The sequence below is a fragment of the Mus caroli genome, chromosome 15, assembly GCF_900094665.2.
Source record: "Mus caroli chromosome 15, CAROLI_EIJ_v1.1, whole genome shotgun sequence".
NCBI lineage: Eukaryota > Metazoa > Chordata > Mammalia > Rodentia > Muridae > Mus > Mus caroli.
The window spans coordinates 73,096,105-73,112,067 of record NC_034584.1 but is presented as its reverse complement, the minus strand read 5'-3'; the positions used below and the strand labels follow the sequence as shown (position 1 = coordinate 73,112,067).

General features: G+C 51.6%; 1 protein-coding gene across 2 annotated transcripts in view; it reads right to left on the bottom strand.

The window, feature by feature from the left end:
- Micall1 (MICAL like 1) overlaps positions 1-6,409 on the bottom strand; it is a 25,745-nt gene extending 19,336 nt beyond the window's left edge. The window contains exons 1-3 of one of the 2 annotated variants that reach the window (XM_021183163.2): positions 6,060-6,409; positions 967-1,015; positions 497-638 (exon numbers count right to left, since the gene is read on the bottom strand). In XM_021183163.2, the coding sequence (XP_021038822.1) occupies positions 497-638; positions 967-1,015; positions 6,060-6,205 (337 nt within the window). In that variant the 5' untranslated portion in view covers positions 6,206-6,409. The remainder of the gene's footprint in view (positions 1-496; positions 639-966; positions 1,016-6,059) is intronic. The other variant, XM_029469768.1, reaches the window with a different exon arrangement.
- Between the last annotated feature and the right edge of the window lie 9,554 nt (positions 6,410-15,963).

The window sequence follows — 15,963 nt, the reverse complement described above, 5'->3', positions numbered from 1 at the left end:
AAAAAAAAAAAAAAGGAAGCCTTCCTCTGCAGGACACACCTTTCTCCAGTGTCTCTATTCTCAGGCTGAGGAGGCAGGCTCTACAACCCGCAACAACAGCCCAGAAGAGACACTGCAGGAAGAAAAAGCCCCGGGAAGTGTGAGTACAGGAAACAGCAGCCAGGAAGTGCAGTGGGTGAGGGGAGGTGAACTCACTGGTGAGCTCACCTGGGCATGTGGCCACCTCCCTACCAAGGCAAAAAGCAGACAGGGTCTGATTCTGTGGCCCTGGCTGACTCCAAACTTGAAGTAATCCTTCTGCCTCTGCCTCCTGCGTGTGGAGATTACAGGTGTGAGCATCTTACCTAAGCCACTAATCCTTTAACGCAATAAATGTTTGAACTAGGGACTCCACAGTCAGTGACTGGATGACAGGCTGTTTCCTGGCTGTTCAACTGCTCAGCAAAGAAGTAAACAGCCCAAGGCAGCCTCCCTGAAGGGCTGGGTCCCCTCTCACCTTGGCCAGAACTGGTGAAGTGGTTGTAGTACTGGGATACATAGGTCATGATGCTGAGACAGTCAGGGACACTCATGGAGACCATGTCATTGGGGTCCAGGAGGGCAGGGATGCCCAGTTCCTTTTCAGCCACTTCAAAGGCCTAGGGGGTGCAGGCAGATGCAAAGGCGGGAACAGGAGCAGCCACCCGGAAGAGAAGACAGAATTGGCAGGGTGAGTGAACACTTCACAGACTGGTCCTGGCTCATTAGAATGGGGACAGGGTGTCAGAGTACCATCCCCACATGGCGGGCTGAAGGAGGAGCTCTGCTCCTCCTGGGAAGGACATCCATGGGAAGAGTGGAGGAGGGAGGAGAACCAAGGCCTCCTCTGAGACCTGCACCAGCCCCTTCCCCAAACGCAGTGGCCCCCATGTGACCCCTGCCCTCTCCCACCACACCACAGATGCTGCCATCTGTGTGAGCACTCACCAATCGGTTATTCTCGAAGACATTTTCCTTGGAGAGAGATTGGAAGTCGCTGCAAGAGACAGGAGGACATGTCAAGAGATGTGATGGGGGATGGAGAGATGGCTCAGCGGTTAAAAGCACTGACTACTCTTCTAGGGGTCCTGAGTTCAATTCCCAGCAACCACATGGTGGCTCACAACCATCTGTAATGGGATCTGATGCCCTCTTAGGGTGTGTCTGAAGACAGCGACAATGTACTCACATACATAAATAAATCTTTCAAAAAAAGCGAGAGAGCGATGTGATAGACATGGGGGCAGAGTCAGGAAGGAGTGAGATTGACCCCAGCTCTGCAAATCTGGGGAGGGAGCCTACAAGTTCCTGGAGAACTATGGCTGCCAACCTGAAGCAGAGAGAGAGCCTACAGCCCTTGGCGGCACCCAAGCAAGGCCTGGGAAGTCACTGAGAAGGGGTGGGCTCAGGCTAAGCTTCTGAGTCATGGACGGCTTCCCTGCCTGACTTCCCACTTCTTCCCCAGGAGGCCTTCTCAGTCAGTGGCTAAGAGGACCAACCAAGAATGCCGACCTGCAATGTGGGAATCCCCATGTATGGGAGCCTGAAGGTCACAGCAGCCCATCTGGCAGATGCTCACCCCACTTTACAGAAGGTGCTGAGATTCAAGAGGGAACTTCCATTGAGCGTCACAGACACACATACCACACCTCGCACAGAATCTGAAACCCCACCTAACTCCAAGAGGAATGTTTCCTTCTCTGTTTTCTTGTTTCATTAAGCTTATAGTATTTGCTTATTTTGTGTGTATGTGTGCTGATGTATCTTCTTGTTTATTACCTAATGTATGAGTTTTCCCAGCACGTATGTCTGTGTCCCTGTGCATGCCTGGTGTTCAAGAAGGCCAGAAGAGGGCATTGGGTCCTTAGGACTAGAGTTACAGACACATGGGTACTAAGAATTGAGCAAACACTTTAGCCCCTACATGTGGGGGGGTTTGTTTGTTTGTTTGTTTTGAGCCACTGTCCTGGAACTCACTCTGCAGACCAGGCTGGCCTCGAACTACCATCAGAGTGCTGGGATTAAAGGCATGCACCGCTACCGACCCCCAAGTCCACATGTTTCTTAATGGGGCCCAAAGAGAAGTTAGAAGCAGTGTGGAAAGGAACATAGTCCAGAGCTGGTAGTGAGCTGCTGTTTTGTTTTGTTTTGTTTTTCCGAGACAGGGTTTCTCAGTGTAGTCCTGGCACTCACTTTGTAGACCAGGCTGACCTGGAACTCAGAAATCCGCCTGCCTCTGCCTCCAGAGTGCTGGGATTAAAGGCGTGTGCCACCATGCCGGGCTCAGTGAGCTGCTCTTGGGGATAGCTTCCCTGGAGTAGACACCTTACTTCCCTAGTAAGGGGGATCTCAGCTTCTGAAGTGGGCCAGGTGACTGATGGCAAGACAGATCTACAGACTGGTGTGGGAAACACGGGTGCCTGCTGGCGTCATCCATCTGTGGAAACCAGTGGACTGGACCATGCACAGGTAGGTCACCTGTGGGTCTTCTCTTTCTGGTAGGCCGTGCGTCTAACTGAGGGCAGGTCAGGAACCCTACCAGCCTCCGCTGCCCTGGAAACTCAAGGGAGCGTCACCCCGGTTGGCATGAAAGCCAGCAGGATCTGAGAGTGGCAAAGGCCTCCTAGATACAGCGGAGTGTACAAGCTCTGTCACTGCTTAATGATGACCTTTCGCTAGCTACTTTAGCCTCCTTGTACCTCCATTCACGGGTGCCCAACATGGAGGAGGGGGAGGGGGATACTCCAAACCCAATGAGATCAGGATAACTTGTCTGGACAGCTCAATTTGGTTTCCTCAGCAGTGTCCTGTCCCTAGAAAGCAGGGTCATAGCCTGTCCCCACTGCTTCTGGGTATTTAGGAAGTGATCTTGTACAATGCTTGTTGAAAGAAAACAAAGTAAAAACTGTAAAACTGCGGTAACTGGGACTGGGAAGGCAGCTCACTGGTGAGGTGTGTGAAGCGCTTGCCTAAGTTCAAGGACCTGAGTTCAAACCCCAGCATGGGGGGGGGGGGGGGGGAGGGAAGGGGAGTGGAGCAGGCATAAAGGTGCATGCTAATAATCTGGATGCCTGAGGCTGGGTGGACAGTCAACATAGCCAGGTTAGCAAGGCCCTGGTCTCAATATTAAAAAACAAAGGTAGGATATCATCTGGGGCTAATCTTTAGCCTACACACACACACACACACGCACATGCACACGCACACAGGTGCACACACACATAACTACACTTTCTTTTCCCTCAATTCCTTCCACCCCACCCCTGTCCCTAAATATCACCTGGGTTTGGATAACACAGATCCTTCTTTTCGGAGAACTTTCAGAGGCTAAGAAAGTTCCATTTGTCTCTGGAGGAAAGGAAAGGACAGGAATGAGTGCCATGTTGGATCTGATCTCAGGGATTCAGAACGGCTTGGAGGACAGAGAAGGGCATACATGGGCCGGCCCCCCAACACACACACACACACACACACACACACACACACACACACACACACTGTGGTCTGGGCCAGCACTGGCAGCCTCAGAGACCTGAACCACTTTATCAAATGGCTTTGGCAGTCACCCAACCGCTGCTCTTACATAGATCTGCCCTTAAGTGCTGAGGGTATAATTCTGGGGTTGAGAGTTTGCCTAGCATGCACATGGATTTGGGTTCAGTCTCTAACAGATAAATACATGAACAGAGGACAGATGATTCTCTATCCTTCTCGGTGCTTCATGAGGGACCTGGCCGCTCATGCAATTAGCGTGGTCCAGGCCCCAGCCTCCCTAAACAAATGAACAACTGGATTTTAGTCTAGAAGTCTGCTTGGGAGGGAACACCCTTCACACCTGCCTCTTTGGATACCTGCAGGCTTTGAAAGCCCTCAGGTGGGGCCTTGGCGCCTTCTTTTTTGCCTTTTCTCCAGGAAGTGTCCCCGGAAGCCTCCAATTAGGCCCACTTGTGTTACAGTAAGCTGGTGTTTTGTTGTTGTTGTTTTTTCAAGACAGGGTTTCTCTGTGTCACCCTGGCTGTCCTGGAACTCTCTCTGTAGACCAGGCAGGCTACTGGATCGCAGAGCTCTGCTTGCCTCTGCCCCACAAGGTCCAGGATTAAAGCCTGCACCAGCACCTTGCTAGATTGTAGATTTGTGCCTTCTTGGCTGAGATCTCCACTGCCCAGTCCAGTTCGTGGAAGCAGTGACTCTATAAACATACCTGTTTACTAGCTAGAGGGGCTAAACAGTCATGCCCAGCCCCCACTGCCTAATAGCACCTCTCCTCGCGGTTACAGGTAACTGCATGCTTATTATCCCAGTTCAAATCCTCACCACAGGGCTGTGAGGTAGGTCTTCTGATCAACTCCACCTTCCAGATGCCCAGAGAAGCCATGATTTTCTCCAGGGCTTAACCATTAGCACCAGGCAGCTAGCACTTAGAGCCTGGGGTTCAGCACCTAGTAGCCTGACACCAACTCCCCTCCCTTGAGCCCCATCCTGACACCCCCCCCCAGGGTCAGCCCCCAACAAAAGCAGGTGACAGCAGAGCCTCAGCTCCAAGGCAGGGTCAAGTCCAGCATCCTCCTCCTCCATTCCTATAAGTCCATGGTCCAAGCCCCACTACTACTACCCTAGTCTGTTAGCACAGGGTCCCATAGCTCTAAAACCCAGCTCCCTTCTGCATCCACAGGCCTAAAAACCCTATCTTCCAAGGCCCTAAGACACTTGTACCACTGAAGACAGCAAAGCAAGTTAGAGTTGGGCAATCCTTTCAGGGCCCTCCCACACCCTGTCTTATGGAAACAAGTCTGAGAGGGGAGAGAGAGAAGGTTCTGGAAGCTGGAGAAGCCCTCCCAGGAGTCTGTCAATAAAACAAGACCAACTGTTCTAGTTATGAGATTGGCTACTGAAACCTGGAGCAGGAGAAAGACGGGCACCAGATGAACTGCCACTCTCGGCTTTATGAATACATTAAATGAACGAATGAAAGAAAGAGATCCCAGGGCTAAGGGAAGAAAGCTGAGTAGAAGGCCGCCTCGGTTGTCCTGTGAGTCTGAATAAATTTTCCGGGGAGGGGAGACCCTTCTAGGAAGCTCAGGTAGGAGGGATCCACATTCCAGCTGGAAGCTTCAGATTGGCGCTTGTCAGCTGCACTAGAGACCTCCCCTGCCTGGCTCCTAATCTCTGCCCCATCTTTGTTCCCCACTGTGACCAGCAGAGCCGCGGGACCATACACCTAGACAGATTCCTATCGAGGTGATTTGGGGAAGTAGTGTACCCGCAAGTCACCTGACAGCCATTTAGCTAGGAACCGTGTGCCAGAAACGGGGTTAGTGCCTACAGAGTATCTGCCCAAAGCTTCCTCCTCCATCCCTCTAGGTTCTTTGCGCCTTAAATGTAACTGGCAAACTAGCTGAAGAGAGAATTAAAACTAATGACCTACATTCCCACGGGAGTCCCACAAAATATGGGACTTGCTGTGTCGGATGATAGACGCTTATCTATAGAAGGGAATGGGGTTAGGCTTCTAGGGGAGGTAAGGATGGGGAAGTGAGTAAAGCCGAAGCCCTGCAGCTTCTCCCAGGTAGGAAGTGATCTGGGGCCGCATTCTTTCTGAGGACCCTTTCCGGTAGGTGCCCTTACAAAGATGTAAATTTCTATTGGAAAGAAGACAGCCTCCCAGAGCACCCGGGGACCAGCTCGAACTTAAAGGAAGCCTAACTGGGGGAGTGGCATATTCTCATCCCCTACAGTCAAGTTTGGGGTTACTATGCTCGACGCCAATGGAGGAAGCGAGGCTCAGTATGTCTGCTGGAGCCTAGAGTAACGACGTCCCGAAGGACGGGTCAGAGTTCCCTCTTAGAGGTCAGAGCCTGACACCAGTGGCCCGAGGTGGGGGAGGGGGTGCACGGTCTTGGGGTCTTGGGTGGCCCTGCTCCGCGTTCAGAAGCGGCGGGTGTGAGGTCCCGGACCTCTCAGGGCGGCGCGTGCCACCGCGTCACTGAGGGGGGCGGCGGTCCCCAGCCCCGCGTGCTCGCTCGCGCACCCCGGGCACTCACAGCAGGTCGGGCCGGTGCCGGTGCAGGATGGCGCAGAAAGCCAGGCCGTCCCGGAAGGAGCTGCTCAGGTCGCGGATGTCCACGCCGCGGTAGCCCTCGCACTGGCGGCGACACCAGGCCAGGAGCGCGCCCCTCGGCCCCGCCATGGCAGGCCGGGCTCGGACGGCCCGGACTGGGGCTCGGACTTGGGCTCCGGTTCGTGTGGCTCCGATTCGGGGTCAGGTGGCACTGGGCTGCCGCTTGCGCTCCGGCAGGGCCAGTTTCCGGCTGTGTCTGCGGCGCGGCTCGGAGGTCGGGGCGCCTCCGGCGGCCGGGGCGGGGCCTCGGTGTCTTCGCTCCGCTCTGGCGCGGCTAGGGCTGCGGACTCGGCTCCCGACCCCGCCCGGCCAGCCTGCCCCGACCTGCCCGCGCAGCCTCCGCCCCGCGTGGCCCGGCCCGGGCGGCCGCCGCTTACTCACCGCGGCCCGCTGTCCTCATTGTGGGCCGGCCGCGGGCGCCCACCGCCTCCGTCCCCGCCCCTGCCCGCCCGCGTCGCGGGGGAGCGCGAGGAGGATGGGGCTCCACCCTGCGGCCCCGCCCCCGCCGTCGAACCCCTTCCCCGGAAGGGCGGACGCCCCACATAGCCCCTCTCCTCCAGATCGAGTCAACACTTCCCTTGGGGAGCCCCTCCTGGAAGAAGGGACAACTCCTCGCTGGCTAGCCCCTCCCCAACGCCACCCCGCAGGCTCCCCAGGCCCTCCTACCCCAAGAGGCGGGACACTCTGGCTTTGCTGCTAGCCTGCCTCAAGCTCACCCTTAGGAACCTTCAGATTCTCCTCACTGACTTCTCTGAACCACACCCACGACTGTTCTGAAAGTCGAGGCACTTTCCCCACAGATCCCAGACCTCCAGATGGCCACCAGCTTTCTTCCATACCCCACCGCGCTACAACACTTCGAACGCCCGCCCCTCCCCCCACGGCCTGCCTAGGGGATCCAAACACCTTTTCTACCACCAGGCCAGAGAGCTATGTAGTGTGACAGGCTGGGGACCCCACAACCAAGTTGGTCCTTTCTGGTTCCCTCTTTCCGTGTAAACTAGGGGACCATAGATCCTTCCGGGGCTCTGTCTCTTCAACTTTTAGAATGGCTGGGCTCTTGCTGAAAGGACCTAGAAACCGACACAGAGGAAACCTCTGCTTCCAACGCCTGGTTTGCTAGTTTCTTCAAGACCCCACCAGGAGACCCCTCCCCCAGAGGCCTCTCCTAAATAAACCCAGGCTGATGAATCAGCCACAGAGATGGTGACATCACTCTGACCTATGTGTAGCTTGTAGGAATGAGTCTGCTGCTCCCTCCTGAGGGAATGGACAGGGTTTTAGTCATCTGAAACAGGATTTTGGAGTTCTGTTAACCCAGGCTCAAATCCTGGTTCCCTCCCTCCCCAGCCATGTGATCTTGTGTCACCTTGAATTATAGTTTCATATCTTGAAAATGAAGATAGAGCCTTGTAGTTTATGCCCGAGAGGTGCTTGCCAGTCTGGGCTACAAGAGACTTGTTCCAAAACTTATAAACTGGGCAGAAGCTGGGCGTTGGTGGTGCACGCCTGTAATCCCAGCACTCGGAGGCAGAGGCAGGTGGATTTCTGAGTTCGAGGCCAGCCTGGTCTACAGAGTGAGTTCCAGGACAGCCAGGGCTACACAGAGAAACCCTGTCTCGACCCCCCCCCCAAAAAAAAAACTGGGCAGAATGACTCAAGTGTTCATACATGGCTTGAAGGAATCCTGAGGCTACAATGTAAAACTGTCTCAAAAATAAATTGGAGCCTGATACGGTGGCTACCTTTATCCCAACAATCAAGAGTCAGGTGGGTCTCTGGATATAGAGAGAGTTCCAGGACAACAAGAGTTATAGAAACCCTGTCTCCAAATAAGGCCAGTAAAATGGCTCATCAGGTAAAGGCCAAACTTGATGGTCTGAATTCAATTGTCTACACCCACATGATGGAAAGAGAGCCAACTTTCAGAAGTTGAACTCTGACCTCCATGCAGGTGTCATGGCACACAAGGCTTCCACAACCATAAACACACATAATGGACTCAAGAATAAATGTATGGAACTGTTGAGAGCACCTGCTGCTCTTCTGTCTGCTGGGTTGCATTGTTAGTCTGGACCTAGCTAACCACAGTAACTCCAGTTCTGGGGACCTGACACCCCGATTCTACAAGCACTGTCTGCATGTGGTATGCAGACATACATACAGGCAAAACACTCACACATACAAAATTAATCTTTAAAAAAGTAATGTATGTATGCTTGAGCCCCGTGAGTTAAATAATTGATACTAGCACTCTATGAGAGGAATTGAAACTTTTATACCTAACTTGTCACTTAGGCTCCTGGGGTCAATTACAAAAGAAAGAGGTTGAATTCTGCTTCCTCAAAGCCCACAGAATCGAATTTCACAATACAGGGTCTGAAGGCACATGGGCCAGCTTCACATCTCTGAGTATGCCTGTAGCTAAAAGGCCAACCTTTGGCCTTCCCTGCCACCTCCTGCCAGGTCCCAGTGGAATCAGGGTCCCAGGCACTTCCGTTCAATCAACGACTTGGGATTGGATCTTGAAACTTCAGCCTCAAACATCACCCAGGTTTCTCCCTAAAAACTCAAAAGGACCTTGATTCTGGGGGTCAGCCTGAGCTATGTGGCAAAACCCTATGCAAAGTATTTAAAAATCCCAGAAATGGTTGAACCACTGGCCTAAAGGGCTGCCTTTAGGTCACCCACAACCTCGATCTTTCCATTGCTTTAATGATAGTTTACACTGCTCAGCCCTTGGCCCCCAACAGCCATCTGTGGGCTTCATAAACCCCATTGCCTGAGTCAGCTTGCTATGTCATGAAGGATGGACCAACTCAACCAGAGCTGTGTGACTGCAGGCCAGATACCTCACCCATTGAGCCCCAATTTCCTCCCCATAAGGTGAGGACAGTAATCTTTGCTCTGCCTGCATCCCAGGTTTGTGGGTAACCATGTGTGATAACGGTGGTAAAAGTGCAGTGTAGACGGTCAATCATCGTGTGGGTAGAGGCTGAGTCCCTGTCTGCAGATGAGGTTCAGGAGCCACATACAGACAGATGGGCAGGGCTGGCCTCCCCGCCAAAGTCAAGGTGAAGCCACTATTTCAGGATTAGGACTTGGGGTCTTTAGGGCTTTTTGTTTGTTTGTTTGTTTGGACAGGGTCTCTCTGAATGGTCCGGGCTGTCCTGGAAGTTGCTCTATCAACCAGGCTGGCCTCCGAGCTCTGACTGCCTCTGCCCTCTGAGCACCAGGTTTAAAGCATGAGCCACCACACCCAGCGAGCACTTTTGATATTTATGTATGCACATGTTTAATTCTATTTCTGCCATATTGGAAACTGAATCCAGAGCCCTGTGTCTTTGCTATCCAAGCACGCTACCAGATGAGCTACGTCATCTTATTTTTCATGTCAATCACGGAGCCTGGGAATACAGCTCAGTCCTATCATGTTTGCCCAGCATGTGCAAGACATTGAGTTACATTCCCAGACTCAGAAAGGGGGCGGGGCGGCCTTTAAGAGAGAGAGTGAGCCATGCAGGTAGAGCTACTAGGGCCCGAGCTGGTTTCTGGCTGACCTGGACAGGAACTGGGGGGCTGTGCCTTCCACTTGCCACTCTGCCAGCCAACCTGCTTGGCAGAAGGACTGAGAAGGGTGATGAGAACGAGGATGTGTCTGCAGACAGCAACAGTGTACTCACATACATAAAATTAATTTATCTTTAGGGGCTGGAGAGATGGCTCAGCGGTTAGGAACACTGACTGTTCTTCCAAAGGTCCTGAGTTCAATTCCCAGCAACCACATGGTGACTCACAACCATGTCCTCTTCTGTCTGGTGTTTTTAAAAAGGCTACAATGTACTTATATTCATAAAATAAATAATTATATATAGATAGATAATATAAAATATATATAGCTACAACAGTGTATTAGTTACTTTCTCCTTCAGCAGCATGAGGAAGGAAGGGCAGACATTTGTTGGTCCCTTGGCTCCCAGTGCGATGGGACAGCCCATCACTGCAGGGAAGGCATGGCTGCAGAGCATGAGGAGGTGCAGGAGAGCATGCTCCTGAGCAGGAGGCTGACAGTGATGACAGGGTGCTTGGCTGGTTTTCTGCCTTTTCTCTTTTGTCTGTGTGATGTAATGCATGGGTGTGTGTGCACATATGCACACAGAGGCCAGGGGAGGCTGTCGGTGCTCTGCTCTATCCCTTTCCACCGTAATCTTTGCAGACAAGGTCTTTTCCTTATTCTGGAGCTAAGCTGGCAGCCAGAAAACTCCAGTCATCTTCCTGTCTCCATCTACGTCCCCATAGCACTATGGTTATGGTGAGTCGGCTGGTGATTCAGATCCAGGGCCTCATGTTGTACAGGCAATGCTCTTACCCACGGAACCATCTCCCCAGCCTCACTTCTCCCTTTTCATGCAGTCCTGGACTGTGTGGGATGGCGTGGTGATTTTAATGAGAATGGTTCCCATAGCCCCTCATAGATTGGAATGTTTGGTTCTTAGTTAGAGGAACTATTTAGGAAGGATGTGGAGATGTGGCCTTGTTGGAGGAAGTGTGTCATCAAGGGTTGCCTTTGAGGCCATGCCAGGCCCAAACACTCATTTTCTCTGTCTCCTACTTGTGGATCAGATGTAAGCGCCTAGCTTACTGTTCTAGTGCTGTGATAATCATGTAAAAATCCTCTGAAATGGCAACCCCACCCCACCCCCAATTAAATGCTTTCTCCTGTCAGTTGCCTAGGTCATGGTGTCTCTTCAGTGGTAGAATGACTAAGAGATATGGTATCACCCGCATTTGAGGCATGTCTTCTCCTTACCACTCACAGAAGGGCCCAGATGTATGTCTACCAGGTATTTGTGTATTGGCAATGAAAACCAACCATCAGAAACAACAGCCAAAGCCCACTGAGCATGGGAGAGGGGAGCATTTAATTCACGCCGGTGAGAAGGAGTGAACTAATGACCTGGCTCCCAGGGCTCACGTTTATTTTCACATACTATGGTAAGTTTCAGAGAGATAAAAAGGAGAGGAACGGTCTGCAGATGGTAAGTCAAAGGTGGACCGCTTGCCTAGCCATCAGAAGGCCTTAGGCTCAATCCTGGCCCTGCATCCTTCCAAGAAGGAAGCACACGTTAGATCTTAGAGAGGGCTTAGGGGCAAAGAATACTATTGTGGTCTTTAGTCTCAACACCTGGGAGGAGAGGCAGGCCGATCTCTGTGAATTCCAGGCTACCTGTGGCTATACGGTGAGACCTTGTCTAAAAATTAAAACCCTAACAAACAAACCAAAAAAAACAAAAACAAAAACACTATTGCTACCCAGGTGCCTCTGGTCTCTGAACCTAGTCACATGATGATGCAGCCGCTCAGAGGCCCATGGTTCTTCCATCTTAGAGCCAAAGGTAGATTTGTATGTTGTGTTCCTAGGTATAGGAATAGGTACCTGTCTGGCACAGCCATATACCAACTGTTCTCTTGGCTATGACTTCCTGGGAGACCGTGAATGAAATGTCACCTGTGTAAGGCTGGACATCAGCTTGTATAAAAGGGAAGGACACTCCACCAGTGAGACAGCAGGCTGACTTCTAGGACCGACTTCCAAATGTGATCCCCCAGGCGCTCCAGTGCGAACACTGATCGTCACTACTCGATAAAGCAAAGCTCTGGAAAGGAGCTGATTGTTGTTCAGATGACGTTTCAGACCAGCTGGCTGATACAAAACACACAGAGGCTTCTAAAGATGCCATGGGAAGCTGGGCACAGTTGTAGCTCTGTGGGAGGTGTGGATTGGAGGACTGCAAATTCACGGTCAGCCTGAGCTGCATCCTGAAACTCAGGCTAGGTAAAGTGCTGGGTACTGAAGCCCGAGGGCCTGTGCTCACATCTCCTAATGTAACAACCAATGCCAGTGCCCATAGCATCAACACTGATGTGGGCAGAGACAGGGAGAGTCCCTAGAGCTCATAGGTCAGCCAGTTTACCCAAAGTCAGGGAGTAAAATAAGACCTGGGCGTGTGTGATGGCACATACCTTTAATCCCAGCACTCAGGAGGCAGGGGTAGGAGGATCTCTACAATTTCTAGAACAGCCAGAACTACGTAGATACCGCATCTCAGATAGATAGATAGATAGATAGACAAACAGACAGACATAGAATGATAGATAGATAGATAGATAGATAGATAGACAAACAGACAGACATAGAATGATTGATAGATAGATAGATAGATAGATAGATAGATAGATAGATAGTAAACCGACAGGCAGACATAGAATGATAGATAGACAGACAGGCAGGCAGACAGAGACGATAGAGACAGGGAGATGACTGTGAATAAAAGCACTTGCTACCAAGCCTGGTGACCCGAGTTCAATCCTTGAGCCCCACACCGTGGAAGGTGAGAAGTGACTCTCTTGAGTTGTCCTGATTTCCACACCTGTGCTGGAGCGTGCACACCCACTCTGCACACAAAATAAATGAATAAATACAACAACAACAACAAACAACATAGAGAGTGGCCAAGGAAGATATTCAGTATCAACCTCTGGCCTTGCACCCATGTGAATGAGCACCCTCCAATACACACAAACCCACACGGACTCAGCACGCACACACACACACACACACACACACACACACACGGAAATGCCATTTTAACTTTTTTCTATCAGTACAGCACTGCTTTCAGTTAAACATGACTGGGAGGGAAGCAGGCATGCTTATTATAGTTACTATTCCTATTCCTGCAGAGCTGAAGTTCACCCTGGACCTCACTCTACTCAGGCACAACACTACTAAAACACACTCCCAATGCCTGGGCTCTCATTGGAAAATAAAGCCAGCCCCACTCAGCACCACTCAACAACCCAGGGCCTCAGGCAAATCACTGGAAAGACAGGAAACTCAGGAGCACACACAGCTTTATAAGCAAAAGAGATGAGGGAGGGAGGATTCAGAAAGAGAAACAGAGAGAGAGACAGAGATTCAGAGAGACAGAGACACACAGAGAGACAGAGAGATTCAAAGAGAGAGAGAACCACACATAGACAGAGAGACCGATAGATTCAGAGAGAGGCAGAGAAACACAGAGACAGAGAAAGAAAGAGAGAGGAGGGTAAAGGGAGAGGAGAGGAGAGAGCAGGCTGTGTGCACACAACCATCCCTATGGGCTGGACAGACTGGAGCCAGACCACCTGTGCCTAATCTGTACTGCACTTTCTAAGGGGCCCTGACCCTCAAATTCCAGGTCTTAGCCTAGGATTCCCCAAGTTCCATAGCTTCTTCTGGTGTGATCCTCAGTTTTTCCACCCAAGCTGTCCCCTGGACTCTAAACTCCCTGGGAGTCAGCCTGGCAAAGCAATAGACAATGGGAGCCTTGTAGAGCCTGGGGCAGGGCAGGGCTAGGGCCAGTAGCAGGCATGGGGGATGCCCGGGGAGTAGGATGGCAGCTTCCTCCCTCTTTTCCATCCTCCTGGGCTACAGCCCAGGATTTGCTGGGACACTTGCTAGCCTGCCCTGAGGAAGCCTGAGGCCTGGAATGCCAGATAGGTCTGGCCTCCCAGACCATCCTGCCCCTACCTACCACATTCTAGAAATTCTTCCCAGGGCTGGGCAAGCGGAGGTACCCTTGAACTAAGCTCTAGGGAAAAGAGAGGACCCTGTGCTGTCTGTCACTAAGCATGCTTTGTTCTCTGGGACGTCCCTGAGTCAAAGAACCTACTGAAAGACCCAACAGGCCAACACACTAATTTAGCAAGCTCCCCTGACATACTGAACAGAGCAAAGGGAGAAGAGATTTGTTCAGAAGCACAGGGGTGCTCATGACGGGAGCCCAACCCCCTCTCCCATGCAGCACACTGCAGTTGAGGTTGCAGGTTGTTCTGAGATGCTTATTGCTGTTCTCCCAAACTCTGTCTGGTCTCTGAGATCTGGCCCCAGATGCCACCTCTCCCTGAAGCTCTTTCTGACAGGTCCAGACTAAAGCCAGGCCTTGAGGTCTTCTCACAGAACTTACCCTCGGAATGAGAAGGGCCCCAAAGGGGAATGTTCATGCTGAGATCAGACAGGAATTTCCACATGCCTACCCTGGAGGAACTGACAGCCCGTGATATGGAAGACAGATCTGTAAGCAGTCACAGACAACTGTCACACAAAGATGATGTGGGATATGATGAGAAAATGGGTGAAGAACCTGAGGGTCCTCTCACTTCTGCAGGAGACTAAGGGTCAAACCTAAAGGTGCATTTCAGTGGTCACCCACACTGGGTTGGTTTTGGTTTTTTGGTTTTTGGGGTTTTTTTTTTGCCCATTGGACAGAGATGCTAAATAATTCAAGCTGCTAAACTTTATAGGGCATCAACTTTATAGTGTAGTCCAGACATTGTGCTTATTTCTGTCTATCACTAACATGCATTATTACTGCACTTTATAATAACTCCGGGGTTAGAGACCTGTCATCAGATGCACCCCTGGGGAGTTAGTGGAAGTTTTCAGAGATGTAGTCATTGGTGAGGGGCCCATGTTCTGGGTTGGAACTCCGTACAATCACTCGTGTAAATAACCCTACTCAAGCTCACAGGGTTACAGACACATACATAAAAGAGAAGGGAACAAGGAGGGAGCTGGGAAGGTGACCAGGAGTCGGATGAGGGACAAGGCAGGGTGATGAGGGTGAACATGATCAGAACACTTCACTTACAACCATAATAACATCATCATGAAATGCACTGAAGCTGGGTGGTGGTGGCACACGCGCCTTTAACCCCAGCACTTGGGAGGCAGAGACAAAAGATCTGTGAGTTTGAGGCTAGCCTGGTCTACAGAGAGAGTTTTAGGATAGCCAGGGATACCCAGAGAAACTCTGTCTCAAAAAAAAAAAAAAAAAAGGTACTCCTGGTAAGCCATAGTAGACATTGTATCCAAGTCCCTACTGCAGAGCTGCACAGCTGGTGATCACCATTCAGATTTAGCTTCCAGAGGCTGCTGAACAAGAGCCACCCTGGGATGCTCCATTTACACCAAGGCTCTGTCTTGAGATGTCAAAGGCCATGCCTGGACAGGCATCCCCTAACCTCCAACCGAGGCCTTTTGGTAGCTTCTCTTCCCCCCTTCCAGCTGTAATATCTGCTAATGGCACTATTTGCCCTTTAGGCCAGTATGGCCCTAGGAGACAGACTTGTGTGTGCAGTACATTAGGACGTTTACCTGGAGGAGAATGAGCCGAAGGGCTTGACTTAGCATTGTCTGCACTGCAAGTTCCCTCATTCTGCTCCAGCTGGACAGGGGAGCTCTCTCCCTCTCTGTACAACCTGGCCCTTTTGTAAGTCAAAGTTGGGCAGAACGGAAATGGTCCCTGAACATTCCTGACACAGGAAGGTGGCCTCTCTGAGGACTAGGTGACAAGGAAAGGGCTGTCACACACAGGAAAGGGTCTGTATGCTTCCCAATGGCCAGGGAGCCAGTAGCTCTTCCTGTTACAAACAAAAAGTGACACTTTTCTGTCTGAGATCCAAGAATTGGAATGGGTTTCAGCCCCACGTTACCCAGGACACCAGTTAACTGGCAGGCTATGAAGGAGACACAGGGCTATGTCACCTTCCCCGGTGGCAGGAGCTAAGAGAAAGGCCAAGGGTTGGGGAGCAAGAGGCTCAACTGACTGCCTGGGTAGAGAGGACAGGGGCTCTGCAAAGTCAACGCACAAGTCTCCTCGCTTGAAGGGGCTGTATCAGGATGGGGACCCTGGAGGTTCCCTGAGTCCCCAGCTCTGATCAGAGGAGGAAGCCACCTCTCAGAATTCACCACCTCCAGTTGTGGAGGTTGGGTGATGGATTCA